This window comes from Notolepis coatsorum (genome assembly GCF_963971535.1).
Source record: "Notolepis coatsorum genome assembly, chromosome: 14".
Lineage (NCBI taxonomy): Eukaryota > Metazoa > Chordata > Actinopteri > Aulopiformes > Paralepididae > Notolepis > Notolepis coatsorum.
In genome coordinates, this window is record NC_140178.1 from 108,041,781 (window position 1) to 108,066,780 (window position 25,000).

The 25,000-nt window shown below is 46.4% G+C and overlaps 1 protein-coding gene across 1 annotated transcript in view; it reads right to left on the reverse strand.

The window, feature by feature from the left end:
• Nucleotides 1-25,000, reverse strand: part of LOC311240698 (phosphoinositide 3-kinase regulatory subunit 5-like) — a gene marked incomplete at its 5' end in the record, with an annotated part of 91,754 nt that overhangs the window by 29,337 nt on the left and 37,417 nt on the right. The window contains 3 exons of the mRNA XM_084329271.1: nucleotides 3,535-3,660; nucleotides 20,490-21,412; nucleotides 24,087-24,155. Of these exons, the coding sequence (XP_084185397.1) occupies nucleotides 3,535-3,660; nucleotides 20,490-21,412; nucleotides 24,087-24,155 (1,118 nt within the window). The remainder of the gene's footprint in view (nucleotides 1-3,534; nucleotides 3,661-20,489; nucleotides 21,413-24,086; nucleotides 24,156-25,000) is intronic.

Below are 25,000 nucleotides of genomic sequence, written 5' to 3' on the forward strand. Positions count from 1 at the left end.
CTATAAAATTACAGAAAGCCACGGCGAGACCTACCTACATGCAGCTGATGCCAAACATGTAACCGGAGGCCTGAATACTTTTACCAACAGATTTCCAGTTCCGCGTTCGCTTTCTGCGCTCTGATTGGCCACTGACGCCAATCGTGTGACGCCTCTTTCTTTCACCGGTTAAGCTTAGGCACTCTTTCGAAGTTGGTTAAGGTTAGAGTTTGTCTTAGAGCAGGGCGATAGAACACCAGCCCTGATTCCATACTCTAACCTTAACCAACTTCGAAAGAGTTGCCTAAGCTTAACCAGTGATAAACTAGGCGTTAGGTAGTTTGCTGCTGTTCGAGGCGGAAATGGGCGCGTCACGCGATTGGGCGCACATGTCACATGACCAGAAACGTCAGTGGCCAATCAGATCGCACCAGAAACGTCAGTGGCCAATCAGATCGCAGAACGCGAACGCGGAACTGGAAATCCGTTGGTAAAAGAATAGACGCAACCGGGGTACCCGACAGGAAATGGACGGTCTATTATAGCAGCAGGTAGAGTAAGCCTCCTTGGCTATATTACTACCTACTATGCTAATTATGTCTCTACTACTATGCACTCAAGACTGTAGCGCTCAAGTTCAACACTGTTTGACACATTATATATGGTAAGATGTTACGAGTGTGCTTCTTCGGCATGGTGAACCCAGGTAGCAGAGTGAATACGATGAGAGATGAGACAGGGGTCGACGTGGTGATGATACAGTGTTTACTTTCACAAGACAGGAAACAATACACAACTGACAAACACAGGTAACATTTAACAATGAACCAGCAAGTGCATGCTGGCCCAGAACACTTAAATACAAACACTAATTAGACACAGAGGGTAATTACTAACAGGACACAGGTGTGGTAGACAGAACTAACAGAATACAGAGCACACAGGGGGAACAATAACAATTGTACAAACTGAGACAAACGAGACTAAAAGATATTTACAAAACACAGACAGGGGAACACAAAACTAACACAATGGAAACAACAATGACAACATAGACAAAGAACATAACAAATATAAATGGCAGATGAGAATGTTAAGTAGGTGTGTGAGCTGATGCCAGATCTGCCACATCTGGCTCAGCACACCGGTTGCCAATGTTATGTTGTGAAGGGTATTGATGGGGGGTTGTGAGTGTCTGAGTCCTGGACCAACCGAACCGGGCGGAGGGTTGCCGGTTGGTCCCACAGGACCGGGGGAAGTGTTACAGTAAGAGAGCTACACAATCATAACACCAGAGCTAGTGTGGTAACATTGACTTGGAAACTGCATTTCATAACCAATGTGTCGGTATAAAGTGACCATATGCAGGGACATAGTGTAAGGCTCTTTTAGAAGCAAAGTGGTTTCAACTACTCCCCCACAAGCCAATCTGCTAATCTGTGAGAACAGACACCACAATCTAGGGTGACAGTTGCATCAGATAACAGGTTGGAGCAAACAAGCACGATGCTCTAAATAGAGACAACCAGACTGTTGGATCATCACTGAAACTGCAAATATCTGTTATAATAGTTCATTCAAATAATGCTTTAATATTGAACTGTAGCATTACATAATGGGATACTTGAATGATTATATCTTTCCACGCTCAGTGTGGGAACCTGTTGACTGTAAATTCTCAGAATAACAAGACAATGAAGATGTTAATGTGGTCACAGCTGGTCACACCTCACTGGGACCAGAGTTCCGCAGAGACAGCTGCATGAAGACCAGAGACCAGATACTGGCTCTGACATTATAAGTCAGGAGTAAGGATCATTAATAAATAGGACATGCTTCAAAGTGGAATGAAAAAGCATGATATTTGATTGGCTTTGATTGGATTGACAACTCTATAAAGAAACCAAGAAACAGCTATATAGATAATTAGAATCAAGAATCCTGGTATATTTATCACAGTTATATTACAAAGGTTCAGTCTGGTAAATACAGGTATCATGTTATCCTTAACCACTGTTTGGTATCAAAATATAGGCAAAGAGTACACTGTGATAATGCTGGAAATATATAATTCATATACACTAAAGATACATCTTATAAATGTTTATTGTAACATGCCTCTGTGGAAAACTGCCACAGACCAGACCCCCTGGACTGAGGAACCAGCCCATACAAGAAAGGACTTTTGAGGAATTAGCTCCTTGCCACAAACAGCAGGACGCTGGGTGTGAAAAACACATGACCCTATTTGGAAGAGGCAGACTCAGGCCTCTTGTTTTTAGTATCAAGAACCAGATTGGAACAACTCCATATTTAGATATAATTGTGATTGGCTAAAGGCAGTCTAAAAATATGACATCATATTGAGTATAAAGACCAGAACACATTGTTAGCTCAAGAGGCCAGACACCCACCCCAGGTCTGGTCTCCACCGCGTCCCGCCAGAGAATGTATTGTGCCATTATGTGAGCAGTAGACCATGGAATCACTGTTTGTTGTGGTATAGTGTAAATGTAAAGGTAGTTAATCTTAGACCAGGCTAATCACGTGTATTGCTCAGTACATTCCCTTTCATTGAATAATCATGTGAATGTGTGTACAGACTTGTTTGATGTGAGAAGCCACTGTGATGGGCTCTAAGTATGTATAAGCATCGGCAACCATTTGTGCATCATGTTTGATGTAATATGAAATGATAATAATCCCTGTATGTAATAACCTGCTCCTCCACCTTTGGGCCCCGCGGCAATAAATCATCTGAGTTTGAATTAGAGCTTTGTTGTCTGACTGCACAGTTATTCCTTGCTGGCTATTGGAGTCAGAGAGGAATCATTCTATCATTCTATCCTTATTCTCTCCAATTCAGCGGGCTATGTACACTGTAACTAACCTAATGTATTGACTTAAGTTACGACACTAGAATTATGTCTTGCAGTGTTCCTAAAGTTAGGAGTAAAATAGCAAGAATGAACTACCTCTGCCTACCAAGCAAAGTCAAACCAAAAGCATTTTTTAAAACGAAGGTAAAGGCGACATTATGGGAAGAGCAACTGGCTCGACAGCAGCCACAGGGCAGAACATCTGATTCCAGGGCTAGAGTAGACAGGGGGTTCTGATAACTCTAGTTCTTCCTAGTAGGCTATATGTGCTGTGTTTTTATGTTTAATTTCTTTATGTTTTTATGTCTTCCATCGAGGACCACCTTGGAAATAAGTGTTTTAATGAATGCTTAGTTTTAGGTGATATCATCAGGAAAACAAATTGGTCATGATCATTTGTTTTTATGATGTGTTTGTAATTTCCAAATAAAAATCGAATAAAATTTGACAAACAATGTCACAACCCAGAGTTGTACCTTTCCTGCCGACTTGTTGTACAGAACTTGTAAGCGGCTTTGGATAAAAGCGTTCAGCTTTAATGACTAAATGTAAATGTGGATGACAGGAAATGGCCCGTCTATTACAGCCGCAGGTGGGTGGGGTCGTCGTGGTACCTGACACAGGTGGGTGGGGTCGTGGTGGTACCTGACACAGGTGGGTGGGGTGGTCGTGGTACCTGGCACAGGACGTCGGAGGAGAGGCTGAGCAGACTGAGCACGCTCCGTTCGTACCAGGGGTCGCTCATGCCTATCAGCTGGGCGATGTCGGTTGTGTTGTCCTCCAGCACAGCGCCATTAGACTCCTGTGAGAGAAGGGGGAAAACACACATTTTATTACATTAATCATAGACATAGTTACAATAAGCGCTCTAAATGTTAATGGTCCGCATTCTCGAACGGACATACGTGAAAGTTACCAAGGAATTCCTTTGTAACTCGATTTCTGAACTTCTCCGGCATTCTCGAACAGCTTCATATTGTAAATTTGTTTTTACGAACTCAAAAAGGTAGTCAGTCGTAAGTCGGACAGACCGGTGAGGTGTGCGCCCGTGTTTTTAACTGCTTGATTTGAGAGAAGTCCTTGGGGATTGCGGTCACTTCGATTCTACAGACATCCGCGGAATTAAATAATTATAATGATAATAAACACGAGGCGGCTGGGTAGCGCAGCGGACTAAGCGCTCGCCTACCACCGCAGAGACACTGGGTTCGAATCCAGCTGTCAGCGGTACCTCCGGCTTGGTCGGTCGTCCCTACTAACACAATTGGCAGTGTTAGCGGGTGGGAAGCCGGTGGGGTATGTATCCTGGTCGTTGTAAACAGCGACTCCTACTGGTCGGTCGGGGCGCCTGCTCAGCAGGGAAGGGATCTGGGGGGAGATAGTGTGATCCTCCCACGCATTACACTCCCCCAGTGAGAGTCTTTAGTCTTTAACCCTTCCTAGGCCGGCAAGTGGGGGGAAAATGTGTGCAACGACCAGGAAGGGAATTGGCATAACGACTAAATTGGGATGGGAGAAAAATACAGGAAAAAGGGGGGAGACAAATTTTATTAAAAAAAATAATGATAATAAACACGACAATATTTGTATCATTAATAATTATGTTTTACATTTATAGTCATGACTCAACGAACCATGTCCAAAAAAAATTATTTATAAATAAGAACTAAACCCAATCGCAGCGGATATAGCTACTGTATAGTGAAATGGACTGTATTAATATGCCATATACCGTCTTGTTCTCTATGATATAATTTATTGTTGGTTTGATTTATTCCTATTGCTTAGAAAAAAATAAATGCATGGAGAAACGGCTTGGTGAGGCAGGTTCAGTGCGCGCGCGCACACAGACACACAGACACAGACACACACACACACACACACACACACACACACACACACACACACACACACACACACACACACACACACACACACACACACACACACACACACACACAGCTGAGTTGATTGCAGGAGTGTGAAGCAGAGTTAAGAGTTAAGAAGGCAAAGAACAAGTCGATTTGGAGCAAACGGTGACAGACTCCTCATGACTCTGACCCTGGTGAAGGCTGGCCTGCCCGCCCTCTGCCCTCTCATGGTAGACATCATTAACCCCTCCCTGTCCACTGGCTCCGTCCCTGCTGACTTGAAGGTGGCAGCAGTCACCCCAATTCTCGAGGGTCCTCACGCGCACCAAACCCTGGCAGCACATCACCCCCACCCTGCAAAAACTCCACTGGCTCCCCATCAACTACCGAATCCCCTACAAGATCCTCCTCCTCACCTACACGTCCCTGCACGGGTTGGCCCCTTCCTACCTGACCGACCTACTCCACCCCTACACTCCAGCACGAGGCCTCCGCTCCTCCAACTCCGACCTCCTCACCATCCCCTGCACCAGGCGTTCCACACTGGGAGACCGAGCTTTCGCTGTAGCTGCCCCCAGGCTGTGGAACTCCCTCTCCCCCTCCATCCGAGGCTCTGACATCAACCTCTTCAAAACCAACCTAAAAACCCACCTGTTCACACTTGCCTTCACGCAACACGGCCCCGCTCCCAAGTAGCCCACCCCTGACTCTTTTCTTTTAAGCCACAGATCCCGTTGTTTTGTTTTGTTGTTTGTTTGTTTTTGTTTTGTTTTCTGTTTTTTGTTTGTTAATTTCAACCACTTCATCCAATTGGACAGCACCTTGCTTTATTTGATCTGATGTTTTTTCCTGTTGTTACTATACACATACTCGTAATTTTCTTTTTTTATCTTTTATTTTTTCAAAATTTTTCTTTTTCTACCCTTTCCTTGTACAGTGTCCTTGAGTCTAAGAAAGGCGCTTCTCTCTTAAAATCCAATTTATTATTATTGTTATTATTATTATTATTATTATTATTATTATTATTATTATTATTATTATTATTATTAATTATTATTATTATTATTATTATTATTAATTATTAATTATTATTATTATTATTATTATTATTATTATTATTATTATTATTATTATTATTATTATTATTATTATTATTATTATTATTATTATTATTATTATTATTATTATTATTTATTATTTATTATTTATTATTATTATTATTATTATTATTATTATTATTATTATTATTATTATTATTATTATTATTATTATTATTATTATTATTATTATTATTATTATTATTATTATTATTATTATTATTATTATTATTATTATTATTATTATTATTATTATTATTATTATTATTATTATTATTATTATTATTATTATTATTATTATTATTATTATTATTATTATTATTATTATTATTATTATTATTATTATTATTATTATTATTATTATTATTATTATTATGTATAGTATCCTGTGGCACACAACATGGCAGATCAAAGAGAGTATCACCTGTAAAGAGAGTATCACCTGTAAAGAGAGGACGACACCAGTGCTGGCAAGTTAAACCCTTCCACGAACTGACTCTTCAAACCCCCAACTATCCCTGTTCTCCCAGCCTCCCCCTACAAATCTCCAAGCTCTCCTCAGCCACCACTTCACTACCACACTACAGAAGGTTAACCCTTCACTGGTAGTGAAAGGGTTAAGAAAACGACGACATACAGTATTCCTATCTAGAAACACTCCATAGCTTGCAGTTGGCAGTGAGAACCATTAGGACCATTAGCTTTAGACGTCCTAAAATCTGGAACACTCTAAGTTCATCATCAAGGTTAACAACCTCCTTATCTATATTTAAAAAACAACTAAAATCATTTAATTTCATCATAAATCATCAACATATTAAAGGAAAACTCCAACATTTTGGGAAATTAGCTTATTTGCCATCTACCCTGGAGAAGATACATACCTTTTTCTTCTCTGTGCATGCGGTAGGAGTAGGAAGACGTTGGGAACTAGGCTAATAGAGGAACCTACTTCCAGTGACTGACGCTAAGCTAGGCTAACGGTGCGCATCTTCCTACTCCTACTGCATGCAGAGAAGAAAACGGGATGTATCTTAACACTCCAACATTTTGGGAACCCTGGAGTTAGACAAGAAGATGCATACCTTTTTCTTCTCTGTGCATGCAGTAGGAGTAGAAAGACATTTGGAACTAGGCTAATGGAGGAACCTACTTCCAGTGACTGATGCTAAACTAGGCTAATGGTGCATGTCTTCCTACTCCTACTGCATGCACAGAGAAGAAAAAGGTATGTATCGTCTTGTCTAACTCCAGGGTAGATGCCAAATAAGCTAATTTCCCAAAATGTTGGAGTTTTCCTTTAAGTTACTCCTGTGCATCAGTGTTACATCTACTGTATGGCTGCTTGTTCTTTTTCTTCATTATATACTGTTCATATGTTATTCTCCTCTCCTTTGCCTTCTTGTAAAAAAAAATATAAAAAATTGTTCTCGTGTCAATCTTCCATTTTTTTGCTACTGTAACTGAGGGGTACAATTCCCTGACTGTATTGAGAGTATGGTATTATTAAACCACTACTTAGTTATGTACTTTAATTACTGGCCATACAGTACATGAATATATATGGTGAACACCCACACAAGAATACGGCAATGACACATAAAGTTCTATTTAGAGGATATTTATTATTATCAGAGCAAGCAACGTTAAGTTACAGATTGAGAATTATACTCGCGCTTGTAAGGCGAAGAACACACGCAAAGAAGGTCAAGAGCGTGAGTCAATGAGAATAGCAAGATGGGTCTAAACTGACGCCACCTGTAGCATAGCAATTACATAAGGCACACTAGTACCAGCTGGAGACACTGGGGGGTTCCCTCCGGGTGTAAGCCGGCAGGGTAGAGGAATGTTCGGGTGCAAAGTCTGGGTCAACGAGGAATAAAGAGGCTCCAGCTACGGGAGTCGGTACAGTACTCCCTTGATCCGTAGACAAAGCAACAGCTATAATCCAGTATGCTCGACAGCATGGATGAAAGCTAGCCAGCCTCCTACTAGAGGCGGGCTCGAGGGATGCTCCTCACGGGGGTAGATCCCACACGATAGTGGCCAGCAGTCACGGTACCAAAGCAATATAATCCAACCAGAAAATGGTTCTGCATTCGCCGGTGTAGATTCTCCTGTGCACTATCCGTCACATTAAACTAGGTTGAACTTGACGTTACTTCACCAAACTATGACACTTTACTATCCTATTCGCACATGTTCTAAGTGCTCTATTTAGACGCAAGGTTGCTCACTTCACTTGGTCGTTGACTCGTGGTGAAGGCTTTACTAGTAATGAACGAACTGCTGCTGTTTCCACCTGCGCCGTATTTATACGTAAGGTGAATTATCTAGTGCCAACCTCAGTTCTGTCTCGTATTACTGCGCAAACCTGGACATGTTGAGACATGCCTTGGCGTTGCCTTTGAACTTGCCATTGGGGGTATGGTCGTTGGCGCCTAGGGGTCGCTGTCCAATAGGAGAGCGAATATTATGGTCTGGTTTGTACCCAGGTAAAGGGATATTCCGTGTATATATACAAAGAATATACAAGGGATATCAAACGATATACAAATATTATACAAGGGATCTCAAGCAATAAATATATATATTCGGTTTAATCTGACCCTTTGTAACAGCCGCCTCCTAATTAGTCCACACCTAATTAGATAAAGCAAAGACAGATTAATAGTCCTGTCAACTACTCAATGTCTGTTGTGGGGGGTAGGGCAATCTACAAAGTCAGTGGGTCATGATCGTCATCAAGGGAGTCAGGGAGCCTTGGCAACTCTATCAGCCTCGCCACGGGTCGGGTGTGGTGGTGAGGCAGGTCGGCCCTCCTGGGTATACTGGGCTGTGCTTGGCTGTGTCTCCACATCCTCCGTCTGTTCCTCTTGTTTGGTCTGTACCCCGTCTGAGGAGGGGCCGGTTCCGGCCGCCCCATCAAGAAGTCGGTTGGGGTGCTGGGTTCGAGGTCAGCTACATCGCTTGGAGCGCAGCTGAGGGGGGTGGAGTTCGGAACTCCCTCTTCTTGGGCCCACGGTTCTCTCACAGGCCTCTCGTCTAATGTCAATAGCCTCTCAACGGGCTGTACGAGAGAGTGACCGGTGTCGCTCACCTTTGTGTGCAGGCAGCGTGTAGACGTGGGTTGACTGTCAAGTCCGTAGAGGGGGCCCTGGAGCGTCCACCCCAGTCGGGTCTGAACCGCGACTGGGCATCCTTTGGGTCCGATGTGGGCCGCCTCAATTGGGAGAATGAGGTCCGCGTGGTCGGAGCCTATAAGCAGGGTCGGTGTGGCGCCGTCGATAAGCGGTATAGGTAGTCTGCGTAGGTGCTCGTACTTCGCCATCAGCTGTGGGATGGGGTAGGTGTACTGTGACAGGCCTATGTCGTGGCTGGTGAAGACGTTGGTGATGCTATACTGCTTCTCGGGCTGGTCCACCGCTGCTATCTTGAAGGAGACATTTTCACCCTTTATGGTCTTCTGGTCTCTTCTAATGGTACGGATTGTCATTGTTCCTTTGGCACCCCGCAGACCCAGCCGGGCTGCGGCGGATGCGAGGAGGAGAGTCTTTTCAGACCCATCGTCTAGGACGGCGTAAGTGTCCAGGACCTTGTCCTCGTAACTCAGGAGCACTCTGACCACTTTGATGAGCACTCGGGGGGTCCCGCTATGCTGGTCTATGTGGAGCACTCCTGTTGGTGGGTTGCCTTGGATCTTCTGCTGGTGGGCCCTGCACAGTGATGCGCGGTGAGCGGCGCCCGCCTGGGCCGCCTCACGCCACTGATCAACTTGGACGGGGTTCAGTGTCTTGTATTCGGCGCACTGTGCCAGCCAGTGTCCGCCGTCGCAGTAGGTACAGACGATCTCCCGTTCCTCTCTGGCGGGGGAGTTGTGACTCGACGGTGGTGGCGCCGACTCGGGGTAGTACTGGTGGCACTGTCGGTCCCCGTGTCTGCTGCGACAGTCGGGATACCAGGGGGTGGTTTCAGGCCTGGTCTGTGGTGACACCGCCTCGGCCTGATACATCACCGTGACGGGCCCACTTTGGTTTCCTGGCGGACGTTTGTTGATGTCGTGCAGGACCTCCAGGTGGGCGCCGTCGCACTTGCTGCATCTCTTCTTCAAACGGCACTCAGCTGCCATATGGCTGCGCGCGCAGCGGAAGCAGCGGCGGTTGGCCTTGATCCACTGACTCACCTCGTCAGTGGTCAGCTTCTTGAAAGTGTCACATTGATACAGCCGATGTTCCCCTTCACAGTACTGGCATTCAATCTTCCACTCCCCCTTGGTCGGGGGGTTGCGGTGGTTCTCGTGCTGCGGTACTGATTCGGCTTGGTGCATAACGGTCACCGACCGGCGGTTATCATTAGATCTCCGAGGTCCATCTCTTGGGCTTGGTCCACTCCACACGAACGTATCCAGTCGTAGGCTGCTGACTTCTCTCGCGAGGAAGTCGGCCAGGTCTAGGAGGGTTCCAGTGACTGATGCTAAACTAGGCTAATGGTGCATGTCTTCCTACTCCTACTGCATGCACAGAGAAGAAAAAGGTATGTATCGTCTTGTCTAACTCCAGGGTAGATGCCAAATAAGCTAATTTCCCAAAATGTTGGAGTTTTCCTTTAAGTTACTCCTGTGCATCAGTGTTACATCTACTGTATGGCTGCTTGTTCTTTTTCTTCATTATATACTGTTCATATGTTATTCTCCTCTCCTTTGCCTTCTTGTAAAAAAAAATATAAAAAATTGTTCTCGTGTCAATCTTCCATTTTTTTGCTACTGTAACTGAGGGGTACAATTCCCTGACTGTATTGAGAGTATGGTATTATTAAACCACTACTTAGTTATGTACTTTAATTACTGGCCATACAGTACATGAATATATATGGTGAACACCCACACAAGAATACGGCAATGACACATAAAGTTCTATTTAGAGGATATTTATTATTATCAGAGCAAGCAACGTTAAGTTACAGATTGAGAATTATACTCGCGCTTGTAAGGCGAAGAACACACGCAAAGAAGGTCAAGAGCGTGAGTCAATGAGAATAGCAAGATGGGTCTAAACTGACGCCACCTGTAGCATAGCAATTACATAAGGCACACTAGTACCAGCTGGAGACACTGGGGGGTTCCCTCCGGGTGTAAGCCGGCAGGGTAGAGGAATGTTCGGGTGCAAAGTCTGGGTCAACGAGGAATAAAGAGGCTCCAGCTACGGGAGTCGGTACAGTACTCCCTTGATCCGTAGACAAAGCAACAGCTATAATCCAGTATGCTCGACAGCATGGATGAAAGCTAGCCAGCCTCCTACTAGAGGCGGGCTCGAGGGATGCTCCTCACGGGGGTAGATCCCACACGATAGTGGGGTAGACGGTTCTCTGCTCCAGCAGTCACGGTACCAAAGCAATATAATCCAACCAGAAAATGGTTCTGCATTCGCCGGTGTAGATTCTCCTGTGCACTATCCGTCACATTAAACTAGGTTGAACTTGACGTTACTTCACCAAACTATGACACTTTACTATCCTATTCGCACATGTTCTAAGTGCTCTATTTAGACGGAAGGTTGCTCACTTCACTTGGTCGTTGACTCGTGGTGAAGGCTTTACTAGTAATGAACGAACTGCTGCTGTTTCCACCTGCGCCGTATTTATACGTAAGGTGAATTATCTAGTGCCAACCTCAGTTCTGTCTCGTATTACTGCGCAAACCTGGACATGTTGAGACATGCCTTGGCGTTGCCTTTGAACTTGCCATTGGGGGTATGGTCGTTGGCGCCTAGGGGTCGCTGTCCAATAGGAGAGCGAATATTATGGTCTGGTTTGTACCCAGGTAAAGGGATATTCCGTGTATATATACAAAGAATATACAAGGGATATCAAACGATATACAAATATTATACAAGGGATCTCAAGCAATAAATATATATATTCGGTTTAATCTGACCCTTTGTAACAGCCGCCTCCTAATTAGTCCACACCTAATTAGATAAAGCAAAGACAGATTAATAGTCCTGTCAACTACTCAATGTCTGTTGTGGGGGGTAGGGCAATCTACAAAGTCAGTGGGTCATGATCGTCATCAAGGGAGTCAGGGAGCCTTGGCAACTCTATCAGCCTCGCCACGGGTCGGGTGTGGCGGTGAGGCAGGTCGGCCCTCCTGGGTATACTGGGCTGTGCTTGGCTGTGTCTCCACATCCTCCGTCTGTTCCTCTTGTTTGGTCTGTACCCCGTCTGAGGAGGGGCCGGTTCCGGCCGCCCCATCAAGAAGTCGGTTGGGGTGCTGGGTTCGAGGTCAGCTACATCGCTTGGAGCGCAGCTGAGGGGGGTGGAGTTCGGAACTCCCTCTTCTTGGGCCCACGGTTCTCTCACAGGCCTCTCGTCTAATGTCAATAGCCTCTCAACGGGCTGTACGAGAGAGTGACCGGTGTCGCTCACCTTTGTGTGCAGGCAGCGTGTAGACGTGGGTTGACTGTCAAGTCCGTAGAGGGGGCCCTGGAGCGTCCACCCCAGTCGGGTCTGAACCGCGACTGGGCATCCTTTGGGTCCGATGTGGGCCGCCTCAATTGGGAGAATGAGGTCCGCGTGGTCGGAGCCTATAAGCAGGGTCGGTGTGGCGCCGTCGATAAGCGGTATAGGTAGTCTGCGTAGGTGCTCGTACTTCGCCATCAGCTGTGGGATGGGGTAGGTGTACTGTGACAGGCCTATGTCGTGGCTGGTGAAGACGTTGGTGATGCTATACTGCTTCTCGGGCTGGTCCACCGCTGCTATCTTGAAGGAGACATTTTCACCCTTTATGGTCTTCTGGTCTCTTCTAATGGTACGGATTGTCATTGTTCCTTTGGCACCCCGCAGACCCAGCCGGGCTGCGGCGGATGCGAGGAGGAGAGTCTTTTCAGACCCATCGTCTAGGACGGCGTAAGTGTCCAGGACCTTGTCCTCGTAACTCAGGAGCACTCTGACCACTTTGATGAGCACTCGGGGGGTCCCGCTATGCTGGTCTATGTGGAGCACTCCTGTTGGTGGGTTGCCTTGGATCTTCTGCTGGTGGGCCCTGCACAGTGATGCGCGGTGAGCGGCGCCCGCCTGGGCCGCCTCACGCCACTGATCAACTTGGACGGGGTTCAGTGTCTTGTATTCGGCGCACTGTGCCAGCCAGTGTCCGCCGTCGCAGTAGGTACAGACGATCTCCCGTTCCTCTCTGGCGGGGGAGTTGTGACTCGACGGTGGTGGCGCCGACTCGGGGTAGTACTGGTGGCACTGTCGGTCCCCGTGTCTGCTGCGACAGTCGGGATACCAGGGGGTGGTTTCAGGCCTGGTCTGTGGTGACACCGCCTCGGCCTGATACATCACCGTGACGGGCCCACTTTGGTTTCCTGGCGGACGTTTGTTGATGTCGTGCAGGACCTCCAGGTGGGCGCCGTCGCACTTGCTGCATCTCTTCTTCAAACGGCACTCAGCTGCCATATGGCTGCGCGCGCAGCGGAAGCAGCGGCGGTTGGCCTTGATCCACTGACTCACCTCGTCAGTGGTCAGCTTCTTGAAAGTGTCACATTGATACAGCCGATGTTCCCCTTCACAGTACTGGCATTCAATCTTCCACTCCCCCTTGGTCGGGGGGTTGCGGTGGTTCTCGTGCTGCGGTACTGATTCGGCTTGGTGCATAACGGTCACCGACCGGCGGTTATCATTAGATCTCCGAGGTCCATCTCTTGGGCTTGGTCCACTCCACACGAACGTATCCAGTCGTAGGCTGCTGACTTCTCTCGCGAGGAAGTCGGCCAGGTCTAGGAGGGATGGCTCGGGACCGTCGGGATCACGGTGGTCTCTCTGCCGCCGAAAACGCTCTTGGCGGGCTGGAGGGAGCTTCTCTAGTATTCGTTCCACATTAGAGTTAGCATATAGTTCATATCTCCCTTTCTCCTTTTGGGACCCCAGCATCCCTACCAGGGATTGTACCTTGATAGAGAGGTCATCCAATGCTCTATTGTCTTTGGCTGGGGGGAGGCGGTCGATATCTCTTATTTCTTGTATCACGTAGTCCCATATGCGTCCATAACGCTGGTCGAGGGCCACTAGAGCCGCGGAGTATGGGGTGCTTGAGTTGGAATATGCCAGCGCTATATTATGCGCTCTGGGCACCTTGAGGTGCTTGAGGAGGATGGCATATTTGTACGACTCATCGGGGACGTCGGACATCATAGTCTCCAAGCACATCCGTAATTCCGTGTACTGTGCTCTGTCCTCGCGCGTAAAGTCTTGGAACGTCGGTGTGCCAAGGTACGATGCCATGGATGGCTGGCACATTGGTGAGCGTAGGGGAAGAGGCCTCCTGGGCGAGTCTCCCCGTACGTGTTGTCGTGGGTTGGTACTTGGTGGGTACCAGGGGCCGGGTACCCAGGTGCTGTTCCTCGGTGCTGACTGTACGTCAAACTCACCCGTGAGTTGGGTCGGGGGTTTGTAGTGCAGTGACTCGGGGCTGACGTCGGGGCTGTACTGGGCCTCCTGGTCCAGAGTACGTTGCTGCTGGTCGGGGCTGTACTGGGCCTCCTGGTCCAGAGTACGTTGCTGCTGGTCGGCTTGACATTCCTCCTCTTCCTCTTCCTCTGCTAGGTCCTGGAGTCTTCTAGTCAGTCTCTCGGCTACGTAGGCCGGTTCTTCCCGGTGGCTGGGTCTCGTATGGACCGGTCGGGGAGGGGGGTCGGAGACGTAGACAGGATCCTCTTGTTGGCCGGGTCCCGGGTCGCTTCGTCGGGTAGGGGAAGGTGCCCTAGACCCTTGTCGTGATGATCTCCGGGAGCTCCGTGCGGAGCGAGGGGGTGTCGCCATGGCAATCAATTGTTCTATCATCTGCGCCTGCAGCCGGTCGCGCTCTGCTTCGCGCTGGGCATTGGCGGCGTCGCGCTGTGCATTGGCGCTGGCATGGGCGGCGTCGCGCTGTGCATTGGCGGCGGCGCGCTGTGCATCGGTGCGGCCTCTTTCAATGTTCTCTTCCGTCTGAAGGCGTCTGGTCTCCAGTCTTATGCGGTCGTCTTCACTCCTTTGTTGCGCCTGGAAGCGCTCTCGCTCGGTTGCAGAGTGTTCGCGTTCACTAAGGGCTTGCGCTTGGAGTTGCGCGTGAAGGCGATCTCGTTGGTCTGCAGCTTGTTCGCGCTCGCTTGTCTGTTGAGCCTGGAGGCGCTCTCTTTCCATGGTAGAGTGTTCGCGCTCACTTAGTTGTTGCGCCCGGAGGCGCTCTTGTTCCATGGAAGACTGTTCGCGCTCACTAAGCGTCTGTGCTTGAAGTCGATCGCGTTCACCCTGAAGTCGATCGCGTTCGGTGGAGGCTGCCAGGGTGGCGATGAATGCCTGCGCCAGCATCTGGTCCGCCTCGCTGGGGGATGACACTGACGGAGGTGATCGGCTTCTGACAGTGCTCGTTGGAGATCTGTTCTCTGGGCGCGCCTCGAGATCCATCTCCTGGGCGCGCTTCTCTTCTGGTGGTGTGTCGGGTTCTGTCCCTGGAGCGCTTTCTTTATCCTGGAGCTCTCCGGGGACTATTCCGTTGATGTTGTCTGGGGGTATAGTCATGTCATGTCCCCCCTGGTCCCCCCCGTGAGCTTGGTCAGTTTCGTTAGAACCCACTGGGTTCTCTACTGGCAGGGTCGCCTGGTCGGTAGGTTTTGACATGCTTTGACTATCCGCTTTATCCGCATTTAACGTCTGTTTAAAGCTAGGTATTAGACTGACAGCGTATTCCTCTAGATAGGGAGGTGGCTGACGTCTGCGCTGCGGGCGTTCTAGCTTGGGAGAGCCGCTTGGGGAGTGTTCACCGCTGGCCATGGTTAATATCAATATTATATTAGATATTACACTGATACCCTCCGGCTCGAAGGACCAATTGTAACTGAGGGGTACAATTCCCTGACTGTATTGAGAGTATGGTATTATTAAACCACTACTTAGTTATGTACTTTAATTACTGGCCATACAGTACATGAATATATATGGTGAACACCCACACAAGAATACGGCAATGACACATAAAGTTCTATTTAGAGGATATTTATTATTATCAGAGCAAGCAACGTTAAGTTACAGATTGAGAATTATACTTGCGCTTGTAAGGCGAAGAACACACGCAAAGTAGGTCAAGAGCGTAAGTCAATGAGAATAGCAAGATGGGTCTAAACTGACGCCACCTGTAGCATAGCAATTACATAAGGCACACTAGTACCAGCTGGAGACACTGGGGGGTTCCCTCCGGGTGTAAGCCGGCAGGGTAGAGGAATGTTCGGGTGCAAAGTCTGGGTCAACGAGGAATAAAGAGGCTCCAGCTACGGGAGTCGGTACAGTACTCCCTTGATCCGTAGACAAAGCAACAGCTATAATCCAGTATGCTCGACAGCATGGATGAAAGCTAGCCAGCCTCCTACTAGAGGCGGGCTCAAGGGATGCTCCTCACGGGGGTAGATCCCACACGATAGTGGGGTAGACGGTTCTCTGCTCCAGCAGTCACGGTACCAAAGCAATATAATCCAACCAGAAAATGGTTCTGCATTCGCCGGTGTAGATTCTCCTGTGCACTATCCGTCACATTAAACTAGGTTGAACTTGACGTTACTTCACCAAACTATGACACTTTACTATCCTATTCGCACATGTTCTAAGTGCTCTATTTAGATGCAAGGTTGCTCACTTCACTTGGTCGTTGACTCGTGGTGAAGGCTTTACTAGTAATGAACGAACTGCTGCTGTTTCCACCTGCGCCGTATTTATACGTAAGGTGAATTATCTAGTGCCAACCTCAGTTCTGTCTCGTATTACTGCGCAAACCTGGACATGTTGAGACATGCCTTGGCATTGCCTTTGAACTTGCCATTGGGGGTATGGTCGTTGGCGCCTAGGGGTCGCTGTCCAATAGGAGAGCGAATATTATGGTCTGGTTTGTACCCAGGTAAAGGGATATTCCGTGTATATATACAAAGAATATACAAGGGATATCAAACGATATACAAATATTATACAAGGGATCTCAAGCAATAAATATATATATTCGGTTTAATCTGACCCTTTGTAACAGCTACAGTGTCTGACTTATGTCTCTGATCTTGTTTTGAGTTTATTTTCTAGACCATGTTTACATGTATTTCGTTCATATATGTTTATGGACAATGAGATGGGAGTGGAACTTTGTACAAGCCCTTTGGGCTTCGTTCCCGCCTAGCACTTTTTTTTCCTTTTTTTTTTTTTTTTGATATTGTGCTAAATAAGTAAACTAAACTAAACTAAACCATGACATACTACAGTATTTCCCTACCATTGGATAGGTGGGGGGCGGGGCTCTGTTCCTATGATTGACCTATTTTGTTTAAAGAACGAGAGGTGAGGTATAATTTAACACATTCCCGGCCAATCGCTTATATACGTGATTGGGAGCCAGTGCTTGACGGCCAATCACGTATACAGTATATACGTTTTTAGCTAGTTTTTTCTTTTATTCGATTTTAATATCCTATTCAATGTCACAGAGCTGTATTTTGTCTGGAAAATGCATATTGGGACTCCGAAAGTGCAGTACTGGCCAGATCCTGGTGTTGGCGCCGTCTTGAGAATGCAGTAATCCTTGTTGCAGACTTGGTGTCACATTTTTTACGCTCCGGGCGGATGCCGTTATTGGTAATCAACAGTGATGGGAATAACGGCGTTATAAATAACGGCGTTCGTTTTTTCAGTAAAGAGTAATCAGATTACTCTTCCAATCTTAATAAGGCCATTACCGTTACTGCCAAAAAATGCGGCGCGTTACTATGATTGAAGCTGTTTTTTTCATCAGACAGATCTCTGCGCCGAGAGGCAATAGCCTACTGTTCTTCCTGGGCAGTGCACGAGACAAGCACATACATGCTGACGATTGGCTGAGGTTGAGTAAAATGTCATGTTAAGCCAATCAGAGGTAGAGGTGGGCGGGTGTTCGAAAGCATCCTCACAGCGACAACACAAGCGACTCAGTCAACGACAGACCGCGGGTCCGTGTACGTTTTCATAGTTTGTTTGGCGAGCCCAAATAATCCAAAACGAATCCAACGAACAACACAAGCGAGCAGTCAACGACAGACAGGTCCATGAGCGTTTTTTGTTCACTCTTGTGTTTGTTGTGTTGCAGCGCAGGGCACTACAGTAGTGGAGGCTCTACTGCCAGTGCTGACAGCCTTATCAACATTAGTGCTGCACTTCCTTAGTTAATAGCACAGTCTTCAGGTGCTCAGAGATATATATATATATCTGTATGTCATGCATGTCTTAAATGTCATGATTAGATTAGTTTAGATGATTAGATTGGATTCTTATATCTGTATGTTGTGTATGTAATAAATGTCATGAATTGAAAATGGGGGACCCTGATGTAAACAAGACGAAAGTCTTTCTCTGGTCTGCATCCCCTTAACAATTGTGTGTATTGAGCTGTACTGTATTGTACCCATTCTGCAATCTGTTAATTAAAATGTTCAATCAATCAGTATATATTTGTTATTTATTTTTGGTATAGTGCTTAACAAGCATAATTTAATGTTGCCCAGTTGTGGCCTGTTGAGGGGCAATACATATCAAAAGTTCCAAAACATCTATTGTGTTTGTATTTGTATGATCCACTATATAAACATAGTAATTATAATATCTACATACATGGCATTTGATTGGAGGCTAGTCTCACTTTGTCCCACAGCAACATTAAAATAGTTTAGATTTGTGTATGTTGTTTATGTAAAAAATTTACTTGAAAGTAACGCAATAGTTACTTTCTGAAATAACTAGTTACTTTTATAATTTGTAACTGAGTATGTAATTTAGTTACTTTTTGGAAGAAGTAACTAGTAACTGTAACTAGTTACTTTTTAAAAGTAACTTGCCCAACACTGGTAATCAATAATCATAAACTACTTCCCCCCCCCCCCCCCCCCCTTTCATGCATTCATGATGGAACATAATACCGATTATATGCATTTGGATTTTTAACTCTAGCTTGTGTAGGGATGAAACGCCAATCGATTTAACGTTATTAGCTTAGTGCCTTATAAATAGCTTTGCAGGAATTATCCCAGATCATTCCGATATAACACTCATATTCACAACGGTATAAAACGGGAACGTATTGATGAAAAAATGTATGGCATATTGAATGGAAGGTTCATACTGTCAATTGACAATGACATTGGACCCATAGCTATAATATAAAATATAGGTTTAGCTCTACAAACAACGTGACGCACAGTGAACGTTTGTAATGGAAAGGTGGCCTTCCTAGAGTGGGGCCCATCTAATGGCTGGCCGGGAATGTGTTAAGAAGAGCACTCAATTTCAAACAGCCTAGAGCTCGAACCACACTTAAAAGTATGTCTGTGTCAGTTAAAGGAGTGAAACTCTGGAACCATCTACCAGATGAAATAAAAAACAGCAGGAGTATTTTTAAGTTTAAAAAGATGTTTAAAAACAGGGTTCTAGAAGCTTACGAGTATACTTGTTATTGGCTGCCATGCGCTGAGTGCCAAAAAACGAGTAAACTCGTTTTTATTATTGTTATTTCTTTTATTCGCTATTGGCATTCAGAATTCATCCAGGAAGCCTCCGGGACCCAGCTGGACCCTGTCTGATATTGCAACGCCTCAATACCGCCGCCTGGTGGATTTCGGGCGAGTTACACTCCACTCTAAACCGGAAGTGGCGCTCGGTGCATCGGGGGAAATCCTCCCGCAGAGATATCTTGTAACATGGATCAATATACACACCTCGAGTGCATTGGATCGCTTTCGAGACGCGAGAATCAATATGCTTTCGGAGTTTATTGTGTCATACAAACGGAAAATGGATCTAGCAGATCGACGTCAAATAATTGGAATTTTTTTCTCCAGACGCATCGGCCACAGGTAAGAGGAATCTAGCGTTATTTCCAGCTCGATTGTCCATTTATTTCATTGCAATCTGTCCGATCAACGTATGGTGTCTTACTAAAGAAAGCCGTTAGTGACAATCAAGGAATCATAAACGACCCCCCCCCCCCCTTTCCTTCACGCATGATGGAGCATAATGTATAGCGATCATATGCATTTGACATTTTTAATATAGCGTGTATAGGGATGAAACGCCAATCGATAATGTATAATACGCGTCAGGGCCTATAGCGCGCGTTCTAGGACAGCGTGCTATACAGTCTAAAAACATACTTATATTCTTGACGGTACTAACACGACAATGTATGAATGGTAAATATAACGTTCCCACATCCGGAACGATAGATACCCGATGTTGAATGGGCCATAGTAATGTCGATATAGCTATAATATTTAAAAAGTTATAGCCCTGCAAAGAAGGTGAGCCACTCCATAGGGTTACAGCACTGGCAGAGGGTGGTATAAGATGGGCATGCTGCATGGCACCCAATGTGTTAATGTTCTTTTCGGGATCGGTTTTTGTTGATTGTTTCATTTTGCAAACTTTAACTTGTTTGCAGACTTGGCCTTTGTTTTAGAATTTGTTTTTGAATTAGGGGTCGGTTGTTCTATAAGCCAATTGGCTTCAAACTTATCCTTTTCGCTTGTTTATTTGTAAACATTTAGAAAAATATTAGTTTATTGTTTATTTGTAAACATTCTAAATAAAGAATTAATTCATTCATTCATGCATATCAAATAGACTCTCACCACGGACACTGTGCCTTTACACGGACTTCCCGTTTGCCCCTCAGTAGGGGTGTGTCCTCCGCCCGGACTCCCCAGGAGACTCCTCCTCTTGGCGGGGACGAGGTAGAACTGCAGCCTGCAGACCCTGGTGAGGCGCGGACACTTCCTCTCCCTCTGCTGCAGGTCGTTGTAGGCCCTCGCCAGCCGGCCCGCCTCCCGGTCGCCCCCGAACACCACCACCCTCACCAGGGTCGACGCCCACGCCGCGTCCCCCTCGCCGCCGCAGCTGAGGATGGGCCTCCTGCGCACGCACACGTGCCTCTCGGCGGCGGGGGAGCCAGGGTCCGACCCGGCGGGGGAGGAGGAGAGGGCGGGGCGAGGCGGGGGGGCCTCTCCTCCCCGCCGCCGCGGGGACTCCGGGCGCTTCAGCAGCAGCAGCCCCGTCACGGGGCAGTCCCTGATGACGACCACGTCGTCGCCGCGGAAGCCCACGCTCTTGGCGCGGCGGCAGAGTGACGGGCTGCGGCGGCGGGACTTGAACAGCAGAGAGAAGCGCATGGAGCTGGACTTCTTCTTGGGTCTCCTCCTCCTGCGGGGGGGCGGCTCCGGAGGCCCCTCCCCGTCCGTCTGCTCCTCCTCCTCCTCCGCGGCGTCCTCGCTGAAGTCGCTGTCCACGCCCGAGGAGGACTCGGAGAGCACGGGCGGGACGGAGAGGCCGGAGGAGGACACGGAGTAGCCGGAGAAGGCGGAGAAGGCGGAGTCTCGGGAGGAGGTGGACGCGGTGGAGATGCGGTGGTTTGGAAAGCTTTGCTCCTCCCCCGCCTTCTTCTGGTCGTCCGCTTCCGTCAGCGACGCCCGCTCTTCATCCTCCTCGTCATCACCGTTCGGCTCCGGGTCCGGGGGGTCCCGGTCGAGCTCGCCGGCCAGCAGGTCCATCAGATCATCTGGATGAAGATATACAGAGGTGAATCGGAAAATAAATAGGACGGTTATTAAAGGAAAAGGCCAACATTATGGGACTCATTGAGTCATCATGACTATAAATGCAAAACGTAATTGTTAATGATACAAATATTGTTGTATTTATTATCATTATTTAATTCCGAGGATGTCTGTAGAATCGACGTGAACGCAATCACTAACTATTTATCCCAAATAGTTATGCTATCAGGGCTGTACGCTAAGCTTTTTCACTAGGGGCACACTTGCCCCTAAATGAGAAATTTAGGGGCAAAAAATATTTTTTAGGGGCACATTTTTAAATAACTATTTTACCATTATTTATATCGATTGTTTTTGATAAAAAAAAAAGAAAGAAAAATGATTATATAATCATACTTGTAGTTGTATTATCTGCGAGACATCGCCACCACGCAACAAGTCAAAATGCTCGCTATATGCAACCAGCTCCACTGTCTGTGTGTACTCGAGTAGCCTCCAGCTACGGCCAGGATTCTCCGGCGCTGCAGCTGGACCCTATTGACTATATTCAGCGTGCCCTCAGCTCGAATACGCATCGACTCAGTGTTATAAGACATTGATATCAGGAGCTATCTGTAGCTATTTAGTTTAATGGGATGTTTCGTTTTGAACAGTGAGCTAACGCGAGCTATCATGCACTACTAGACTTGCTGGAGCATTTGTTGATATCAGTAGCTAGCCGGCTGGCAGGCTCACCGAGGTCCCAGTGTCCCACTAGAGACTAGTGTTTACAACAGCCACGGGTGCGGGAGGGAGGAGGAGCAGCAGACGCCGCAGCTCTCTCCGGTTCAGTTCGGCTCACTATAGGAGGTCGAACGCGTCGAAAATATGAAGCAATACTAACTTTACTTTTCTTCATAGCTAAATCAGACAGTCAGCCAGTCTATCAGAGTGAGTGCTCAGTCGATTGTTCCCGCTGATCATACCTGCTGAGTGCTCACTGCTCAGCTCGCGTGAGTGACGTCATCGCGTCATCACACGCCTTGGATAATTTAGGAGTGAAATGCGAATGCAAGGCTTGAAAGCACTACTCGCAAGCCCGCCCCCAGATAATATTTACCAATCGCAACGGCCAATTAAAGGGGCAATTCGCGATCATCTCGTTGCAGTGTACAGCCCTGGCTATAGAGTATAGACTATGCGTGCACCTCATGGTACCAAAGCACCTCAAAGGCGCTAAAAACAAGATTACAAACACAAAACAAACTAGTCAGACTACTGCTTGACCTTACCCCTAGAACCCACCTCACCCCTGCCCACTTTGACAACCTAGGATGGCTTAGAGTAGACGACTTGTAGACGAGTACAGCAACTTGCAATGGGCCTGGTCTACAACACTATACGACTAAGGTACCCATGTACATGTCAAAATACTTCCCAAAGGTCAGTGAATACCACGATCACAACACCAGAGGAAGCTCAACAAATCATGTTAAACCCAGATTCGGCTCAAACAAGGGACTAAACACGTTTCACAATTATGCCACATCAATGTGGAACACCCTACCCAAAGCTGTAAAGGAATGTGAATCCCTACCCACATTTAAAACCAGTCTTAAAGAGCACCTACGGGAGGCTGCAATTAGAAACTGGCCACCGTAAATGTCCAAACCCCCCCACCCCCACCCCCTCCTAATAGACAGTCTCCTCCCCACTGCATGTATATATTCTCTCCCCGCCATATATGTATATTTCTCTCCCATCCACCCACCCCCTCCTAATGTACAGTGCCCTCCCCATCATATGTATATACTCTGTCAGGATATATATGAGTAACAGACAACAGTACTGTATATTTGAATACCGTATATGTCACAAATGTATCAGTACTAAATACCTATATGTCCCTATGCCATAAATGTCATGTATGTCGTGTATGTCATAAATGTCAATATGAAATGAAAATGGGGGACCCTGATGGAAACAAGACAAACGTCTTTCTCTGGTCTGCATCCCCTTAACAATTGTGTGTATTGAGCCGTACTGTATTGTACCCATTCTGCAATCTGTTAAATAAAGTTTTCATTCATTCATAGTTAGACTCAGACAAGAATATAGATACCAATGTGTAGCTTTTTTTTCAGTAGAAAGCTATCCGCCTGTATGCCAGCCTAGCTTAGCACAAATTAATGGGTGGTGACAGTGGCTCGGGAGGTAGAGCAGGAGGTTCCTGGAGGTTCCCGGTTCGATTCCCACTCCTCCCAGGCAACATGTCGAAGTGTCCTTGAGCAAGACACTTAACCCCTAATTGAGCAGGTTGGCACCTTGCATGGTCGCCTCTGCCGTCGGTGTGTGAATGTGTGAGTGAATGGGTCAAATGTGAGGAACAAATTGTAAAGCACTCTGGAAAAAAGCTGCTATATAAATGCACCATTTACCATTTAATGGAAGCGGATATGGACCACTAGCCTACACTGTAGCTGTTGGCCAAAAACACCTCTCCCAGAGTGTTAAGCTAGGCTAGTGGTCCGTATCCACTTCCTTTCATTGGTGCTAAGCTAGGCTAGCTTGCAGCCGGATAGCTTTCTACTGAACGCACAGAGAGGAAATTGGTATGACTCTGGAAAAGGATGTTCCTTTAACAGAATCTATTTGACAGACAATGCAGATAGGAGGTAGGAAGTAGGAGGTCATTACCGAAGTTGTCTTTCTCCCAGTGGTACATGTGGCATTTGGCAAAAGGCAGCGCTAAAGTCTCCACGACCCCTGGTGAGAAGAGACGATACTGCAGTTAAACAAGCACTGTGAATTCAGACCAGTCTTTAAAAACACATGCTCTAAATTACACCCTACCCAGAACAAATCTATTATTTTTACTAGGGATGTTCGATATTGGCTTTTTTACAGATATACCGATATTGTCCAACTCTTAATTTCCGATTCCGATATCAACCGATACCGATATATGCGTTGCCCCCCCCCCACCATTACATATCTCTTGTTGTGGAATTAACACAACATTATGCATACTTTGACAATAAATAAAATAAGAATTTGTTCTTACTTGCTTGCCTAGGGTAAATACTGGTTAAATACATGTAAAAAAAATAAAATAAAAAATGTAAACAGATACCAATCATTTCCAATATTATTATTATATTACATTTGAATGCCAATATCGGCCGATAATATCGGTAGGCAGATAATATCGGACATCAGTACTTTTTACATGAAGTATAACTCTCATCTTGAAATGTCTTGGGACAGCCCATGTATTTGCAGTCAAGTCAAACTTCTAGGAGTGTGATTGTGATATATCACAAGTACTCAACCTCTACCGTCTTTAGAATAGAATAGAAAACTTTATTGCCATTTCAACCATGGTTGATTGGGATTTGTCTTGGTGCCACATACAGTACAGACATTATAAAAACATACAATAAAAAACACAAGAATACATGCAATACAATCCCCACAATAAAAGTTTTACACAAACAATTAAAAAGAAAAAATGCTACAGTACCTAAAATAAATAGCTCAGTGTTCCAGTTCCAGTGCATATTGCCTTAAAGTGCCTGTCGGCTGGTGCTAGCCCTAGTGGTGCAAAGTGC